The sequence below is a fragment of the Mus pahari genome, chromosome 14 (assembly GCF_900095145.1).
Source record: "Mus pahari chromosome 14, PAHARI_EIJ_v1.1, whole genome shotgun sequence".
NCBI classification, from domain to species: Eukaryota; Metazoa; Chordata; class Mammalia; order Rodentia; family Muridae; genus Mus; species Mus pahari.
In genome coordinates, this window is record NC_034603.1 from 40832502 (window position 1) to 40840751 (window position 8250).

The 8250-nt window shown below is 49.7% G+C and overlaps 1 protein-coding gene across 1 annotated transcript in view; it reads left to right on the forward strand.

Annotated features, from left to right (window-relative positions):
• Positions 1-5048: 5048 nt before the first annotated feature.
• The window catches only part of Ncbp3 (nuclear cap binding subunit 3), a 27710-nt gene continuing 24508 nt past the window's right edge, over positions 5049-8250 (forward strand). The window contains exons 1-2 of the mRNA XM_021212952.2: positions 5049-5279; positions 6996-7061. Coding sequence (XP_021068611.1) covers positions 5097-5279; positions 6996-7061 — 249 coding nt within the window. The 5' untranslated portion in view covers positions 5049-5096. The remainder of the gene's footprint in view (positions 5280-6995; positions 7062-8250) is intronic.

Consider the following 8250-nt stretch of genomic DNA (forward strand, 5'->3'; position numbering starts at 1 on the left):
CTACTGCCCAGCGGGTCCTCTATGGCTGCTGTTAGCCCAGCAACTGGATGAAGCTGATGAGGATGAAGACCAAGATGACCAAGCTAGAGGGAATGCAGACCCTCAATGTTCCTGGCTGCTTCTTGGTCACCGTATGCTCTTGTGAGGGGCAGTACCAGGCCTTCTCCAGAGGGGAGATGGTTTTGTTCCCTTTCCCTCCCTACCCGCACAGTCCCTCAGTTTCAGCCCCTAACTCTCACCTCACTTGTCTCCAGCCCATGTCCCCACTAGCTGCCCAGCAAGAATCCCACTCTACTATTCAGGGCCTGCATCTGGCCCCTCCGGGGGGCCATTGGCTCAGGCTCTACCCACCCACCCATTCACTTCTCCATCGTGTCTTTTAGCCCGCAGACCCCTCCAGGGTACTAGCCCTCCCCATACCCCCACCTCTGTCTGTCAGAGTACATTATACCCTCAAGCAAAATAATTGGGTCCTGAGAATGTTGATGATGCTCCGTGTGATTTCCCCATGAATCTAATCCTTTTAGCATGCACATGGGTGGGACAACTGAGGCCCAGAGAAAAGTACCTTAGAAAAGTGTCAGGTTAGAATCTACATCTCTTGATCACTAACCTCCCACCCAGGCCTTTCCACAGAAGCTCCCAGGAGGATTGTAAGCCCTACACATGCAAAGACATCTGGGAAACCCAGAGATAGAAACTACTATACCACATAGGGGGAACTGAGCCCTAACAACAGTGGGTCTGATTGAAGGTTTGGGAGACAGTGGAACATGCCTTGGGGGACCCTGGTGCCTATGAGATGTTTACAGGCTGTGAATCTTACAGACCCATTTCCAGGTCTCTGTTTCCTCAATCTTTCAGTCTATGTGGTGGCTCGGGGGCTGGGAGCTGGGGGCTACTGAGGGTTTCAGATTTCCCAGGGGATGCTTATCTCAGGTTACAGTGTGACCTCCACTATACACAGGAGATCACACTCAGACAGACTTCATCTTCTCAAATGTAAATAGACAGTTTCCCTGAGGGGGAGCTGGGGGTAGGTGGTGCTGGGTTCTGGGTATCTACTGAAGACTAGATCAGCACAGCAGGTGGCAGTCTGGCTGCACTAGGCCTCTGAGGTGGGTGTCAGTGCTACTGAATTCCAGGCTTCAGTGTTAGAGCATCCTTCCCTAGCACCCTCCCCCCACACTTGGAAACTGTACCTGGTGGCCACAGACATTTCTCCAGCTGAGATGAGAACAGGCCAAAGCTTGGGTCTTCACTGTCCTAGAAGTCCAGTGTTCATGCCTCCCTGCTCCTCCCCATGGCCGACTACTTACTAGAAGGTCACATGGTCAGAGTGATACAGAATGCAGCTTTTCTCTGCCACGGGTAGTTTTAATGAACGGTAAGATTTGACACTGGGGAGCCGGGCCTGGTGGCGCAGGCCTTTAATCCCAGCACTCGGGAGGCAGAGGCAGGTGGATTTCTGAGTTCGAAGCCAGCCTGGTCTACCAAGTGAGTACCAGGACAGCCAGAGCTATACAGAGAAACCCTGTCTCGAAAAACCAAAAAAAAAAAAAAAAAAAGATTTGACACTGGGAGGGGCCGAGCTCTGCTGTGTTCCAAGCTGACCTTAAACTTGCTCTGATTCTCCTGCCTCTTACCTTTTGAGTGCTGGGATTACAGCTGTGTGCTCTCATGCCTGGTTTATTCTGTGCTGGGGATTGAGCCAGGACTCTGTGGGTGCTGGGTAAGAACTCAGTTAAAGTAGGTGCACACACAGCCCATGTCTTTATTTTATATTTGAAAATTTTATATTTATATATACTTTGAGGGGGTTTTTGTTTGTTTGTTTGGTTTGGTTTGGGTTTGGGTTTGGGTGTTTGGAGGCAGGGTTTCTCTGTGTAGCTCTGGCTGTCCTGGAACTCACTCTGTAGACCAGGCTGTCCTTGAACTCAGAAATCTACCTGTCTCTGCCTCCCAAGTGCTGGGATTAAAGGTGTGCGCCACCACTGCCCGGCAACTTTGAGTTTTTATTTTACCTTTTTTAGGGGTGAGAGGAAGGATAGTGTTCTGTAGCTCAGGATAGCCCTGTGATCCTGGTGATTATCCTGCTTCAGCCCAAACTACAGGTTTAAGCAACCATGCTCAGCTCTGACTGATGTATATCTTCCTTGATGATGTACGTACAGTTCACTCAGCGGCCGGGAGAGGGTGTAGATCTCCTGGAGGGTAGGCAGTTGTGAGCTGCCTGATGTGGATACTGGGGACTGAACTTGGGTCCTTTGCAAGAACATATGTACTCTTAACCACTGAGCCATCTCTCCAGCCTCCTCCTCTTTATTATTGTTTTAGACACTGAGATCCTCTGAGGGAGCACTGTACACTTGTAACCACTGATCTGTCTTCACTTTAGGTTTTGAGGCAGGGTCTCTCAATGAATCTGGACTACCAGGTTAGGCTACGGTGGCTGGGTAGTGGGTTCAGGGATCGGCCTGTCACTGCTTCTCCAACACTCGGGGTAGATACCCGTCACTTTGCCAGGCTTCTACATGAGAGCTGAGGATTTAGAATCAGGTCATTGCACTGCAGGGATTTTACCAGGTGAGCCATCTCTCCAGCCCTACTAACTGTAACTTATCGAAAATAATTCTTTACCACCTCCTAAATTCCCTGCGGTTTCACCTCATTGGTCTGCACTATGGACAGGGTGGCAGAAGAAGAGAGTTGGGTGTGTTAGTCAGGGTTCTCCAGAGTCACGGAACTTATGAGTAGTCTCTATATAGTAAGGGGAATTTGTTGATGACTTACAGTCTGTAGTCCAACTCCCCAGCAGCTGTGAATGGAAGTCCAAGGATCTAACAGTTGCTCAGTCCCACAAGGCAAGCAGGCAAAGAAGAGTGAATCTTCCTTCTTCCAATGTCCTTATGGGACCTCCAGCAGAAGATGTGGCCCAGATTAAAGGGGTGTACCACCACTGCTGGATCTGGGACTTGCTTGTCCCAGGCTGACCTTGAACTCAGAGATCTCCTTGCCTCAGTCTCCAGGGATTAAAGGCATGTATTACCTCACCTGAGCCTAAGCTTCTCATGACCACAATGACTCAAGATCTCCATGTCAAGATCTAAGTCAGAAACATTTGTCTCCCAGCCTCAAGATCTGATCACAGGCAAGCCTTCCAATCTGGACTCATTCCAGATATAGTCAAGTTGACAACCAGGAATAGCCACTACAGTTAGGAAACCAAGTCAAGAGAAAGGCTGTCTGGTAGCAGCCTGGGAACCTAGGGTTAACTGCCTGCCTGATAACCACCCCCTCCTGCTGTGGGTGCCCCAAGGCCTCTTTGTGCTGTAATTTCACATCCCTCTGAATTGACTCCTCAAGCTGCAAGTCTCTTTAGGAGGGAGAGAGGCCTGTGTGGCTAAGTAATTAACTGCTTTTGTTTCTCCTACCTCCTACTCCACAGGCCTAGAGAGATATCTTAATGGTGGGGTTCATGACTGTCAGCCACAGCTGGCCATCCCAAGCACAAACAGTTCTATAAAACACACACTAGGGAGCCAGGCATGGTGGCACATGCCTATAATCCTGTCACTCAGGAGGCAGAGATAGGAGGATGAGGAGTTTAAGGTCATTCTCTGCTACAAAGCAAGTAGTAGGCCAGCCAGTGCTACACAGCAAGATTCTGTCTCAGAACAAGAGGGCTGGGGTAAAGCTCACTGGCTTTGTTAGCATGCTCAAGTCTCTGGGTTGCATTGTTAATACAGCAAAAGGAAAAGGGAAGGGAAAAAAGGAAGGTGAACAGGAGAAAAGAAAATACATTCCATTCTTTTAACCCAATTTTGTACTTTGCACTGTGTTCAATTGATGGTACTGCTCTAAGGAATTCCATCTTGTTTGTCCTATGGTACAGGCCTGTTTCAAGAAAAGCTTGGATGTACAGTATCACCTCTGTTGGATCTTACAACCACACATAATTAGCTCATTTGGTCCTTATATTCTTCTGTGGAGGTGTGTCACTGTTCTATGTTCTGATGAAGGAACTGAGGTTATGTGCCATGCCCAAAGTAACCTAGTGTATCTGATTCTTGTGATTTTTTTCTGTTTTAGAATGATTTGTCTTTCTCTGAAAAGACTGTTAGGGGCTCAGATATATGGTCTCACCTATTCCTGGTTCAGATTGGGAGCTAGGTCTAGAAAGGGCTAACTAAATACGACACAGGAGAAGACACAAAATCAGGACTCATGACAGACAAGAAGTGCCTTCTTCAAGTCTGAACAATCCTTTCCTCTTCCCCAGCCAGACTCTTACTAGGAACATTTGCAAGAAATCATGCTTGTGAGACTCTGATGAGGAGAGCTCCCAGAAGTGACAAAACGTATCCAAGCTCTGGTTCTGCCCTTTGGGTAGTTCACTGTGATCTTTGAGCACCTCTCCCCCCCCCCTTTTTTGGGGGGGAGGGTTTCGAGACAGGGTTTCTCTGTGCAGTCCTGGCTGTCCTGGAACTCAGTCTGTAGATCAGGCTTGGCCTCGAACTCAGAAATCCGCCTGCCTCTGCCTCCCAAGTGCTGGGATTAAAGGCATGCGACCTCCCCCCGCCCCATTTTTTTTTTTTTTTTTTTTTAGATTTTTCGAGACAGGGTTTCTCTGTGTAGCCCTGGCTGTCCTGGAACTCACTTTGTGGACCAGGCTGGCCTCCAACTCAGAAATCCGCCTGCCTCTGCCTCCCGAGTGCTGGGATTAAAGGCGTGTGCCACCACGCCCGGCAATAATAAAATCTTATTCATAGGGTTCAAGCCTTGGAAGTATTTGGCACACGGTAACCGCTCAGCAGTTCTTAGAAGTATAGTCCTCAAAGTGTAGGTATTTTGGAACCTCAGACGACGCTCCACCTCCATCCCTGTTCCGTCCCGCCCCCTACCCCGCGAAACCCCGCCCCAAGCCGGCCCCCGGTTCCTAGGTCACCAAGGGGGCGCCAGAGATAAGGACAGCTTTCTGGGCGAAACAGACGACGCTCTAGGTGACAGCGGCGCTCCTCTGTGGTCATCAGCGACGGCGCTCTAGGCGGCCGGAGTGAGGGGCGGGCTTTCGGTGGTGCGGCCGGCTGGCAGCTATGGCGGCCGTTCGCGGCCTGCGAGTGTCTGTGAAGGCGGAGGCCCCCGCTGGGCCGGCTTTGGGGCTTCCGTCGCCCGAGGTGGAGTCCGGTTTGGAGCGTGGCGAGCCGGAGCCCATGGAAGTGGAAGAAGGCGAGCTGGAAATCGTGCCGGTGCGGCGCTCCCTAAAGGAACTGCTCCCGGTACGGGCGAGAGGGGCGGGGGCTGAGGAGGTCGCCGAGCGAGTGTCCCCGGCGAGTCAGGGAAGGTGGCGGACGGCGGCGCTGGCGCAAGTCCGGGAACGCGGGAAAGGGGCGCGAGCGCCGAAAGGCGGGGGCCGCGCATGACCCGGAGAGCGCCAGAGAGAAAGGACGCCGGGGAGCCCGGAAATGGGTGCAGAGAGCGTTGGAGAGGCGGGGGATCTGGGAGAGAGTTGGGGACACCCCTCTCGCTGCCCCTCGGTCCGGGCCGGTGACCCTGGACGAATCAGCTGTGTTTGGCTGGAGATAAAAAAGAGCCGCGGGCGGGAACAGAACCTGGATCAGCCCTGAAAGGAAGTGTTAGGTGCCGCCGGCATCCAGGTCTCCTGGTGGGTCCTCCTTCCCCGGCGGAGTTGGTGTCACTTAAACCAGCCCTCTTCGCTTGGGAGGGCTAGACCTGTCAAACAGCAGACACCCGTGTGTTGGTATTGTGGATGAGGGTCCTCACGTCCCCGCACCTTCACTGCGTCTACTCGGTGGTCCTAGCTTCTGACACACAGTGACATTTGGTCTTTCTTTAACCACAGTGGGTCTGAGGAGGGTTTAGCCTATTTGGGTAGTCACATGCCCCTTAAAGCAGGTCTGAGGCCTGGGTAGCTCGATTTTCACACACAACGTGAACTTCCTGAGCCCCCTCCTTTAATTACGAGTTGGCAGCTTGGTTTTACATGTGAAGTTGAGTGAAGACTAAGGTAGTGGTGACAAATGACAATACCTTTGGTGACAACATGTATAGATTATAGTGGATCAGGTGTTCTCCATTCAGTCAGTTTACCATGTTTATATCACACACACCTCTCTGTGCTGGTGCTTAAGAGCAAACTCCCACTTGGTGTTTGCCCTAGTAGGGGACACAAGTAGAAATTTCCTTTTGTATTAAATGCTAAAAACAAAAAAACAAAAAAACACGCTCCCTGTTAATAGGATAGAAAGTACAGTGGCCAGGAGGGATGTGAAGCAGTTGGTGTGTGTTGGGATGCACAGGGAAGTCCCCCGAGATAGAGTCAACTCCAAATGACAAAAAGGGGCCGACCATGTCAGTTGGAAGGGAGTAATTCCTAGCAGGGAGGACAGAGAGCTCAAAAGTCTCAGAGATGGAAACAGGATTGTTTTGTTGGAGGAATGTTGGGTTGCCGTAAGCACAAGAGGAGAGCAGAAGTCAGACAGGTATTGTGGAGGAAAGCAGGACCTGGGGATTGAGTGCAGGGTCCAGGGTATCGGCCGCAGCCCTGAGACTTTAGTTCTGTTCATTTCCCCTCCTTTCTTCATTGTATTAGCCTGTGTTTTTCCCAGAGATCCAGGACCTGAAGCATTCTCCTGGAGCCATTTGCGCCACCTAGTGGCCCTTTGTGGGAAATCTGTCCCGTCTGGTTTGGGGTGCTAAGTGACTATCTCATTTTTGACATTTTTTTCACAAAGGACTTCAGATTTTCATTTCTATAGATACCCTGAGCTGACAGAATTACTTAATGTTATGAACAGGCTCCTGCCTGGGGTCTGGAAGCCTCTGTGGAGCCTCAGAGATAGGCTTCCTTCTAACAAGGGTTGTTAAAATGGAGAAGGGTTGCTGAAAAGAATGACTTCAAAAAGGGCCGGTTGTCAGGCTGCCTTTTCTGTGGGTTTTTCTGTCAGAGTTTGTCATCTTTCCTCTTCTGTTAGGACACAAGCAGAAGATATGAAAACAAAGCTGGCAGCTTCATCACTGGGATCGATGTCACCTCCAAGGTGAGACAGACTGTGGCTCTTCAGTTTGATAAGCAGATGGAATTAATGAACTTGGTCTTTACCATTTATACAATAGTAAATATTTTGCCTCATTTATTCTTTTATTGCTGATATATATTTCATCTATATCTATCTATCTCTCTATCTATCTATATTTATATCATAGTATCAAATATCTACATCTGTCTACCCAAGAATGTCCTTATATATCCTGAAGACGTTCCGGCAGCCTTTGTGTGTGCTTGTACCCATGAAAAGATAATCACTGTACTTAGCTGCCTGTGTTCAATCATTTCCAAGAAAAAGTTTGCTCTGGGAATGCTTATTTTAATATTTATTTTATTACTTAACATTTACTTACGTTTGATGGGGGGTTGTTTTGTGTGAAAGTGTGCATGCAGTAACACACGTGTGAAGTCAGAGGGCAATGTCAGGTGTTGGTTCTCACCTCTCATCTTTTTTTGTTTGTTTTGTTTTATTTGAGGCAAGGTCTCTCTGCATAGCCTTGGATGTCCTGGAACTTACTATGTAGATTAGGCTGAACTTGAACCCACAGAGATCCACCTGCCTCAGCACTTCAGGTGCTAGGATCAAAGGCATATGCCACTTCATCTGGCTTCTTTTTTTGTTGGTAGTAGTATTATTGAAATTATTTTCCAATTTGTGTGTAAGTGATTTGCCTGCATGTATGTAAGTGTACCACGTTCAGAACTAGTGTGTGAGGAGCTCAGGAGAGGGCTTCAGCTCCCTTAGGACTGGAGTTTCAGATAGTTGTAAGCTGTCCTGTGGGTGCTGAGAACCAAACCTGGATCTCTGCAAGAGCAGCCAGTGGTTTTAACTGCTGAGCTGTCTCTCCGTTCCCCTGCTGCCTTGTGTTGGCATACTCTCTCATCTCTGCCTCCCGTCTCCCATTCTGCTATCTGAGCGTGGGAAGTACAGATCTGTGCCAGTGTCTGGCTTTTACATGGTTCCTGGGATGCAGACTCCGATTGTCAGGTACGTGGCAAGCACAGCCACAGCCACAGTCATGCCACGTCCCTGGCCTTGGGGATGCTTACTTGGATGTCATTTGCACTCTTTAAAAACTGTTAAAAGCCTTTAATCCCAGCACTCGGGAGGCAGAGGCAGGCGGATTTCTGAGTTCGAGGCCAGCCTGGTCTACAGAGTGAGTTCCAGGACAGCCAGGGCT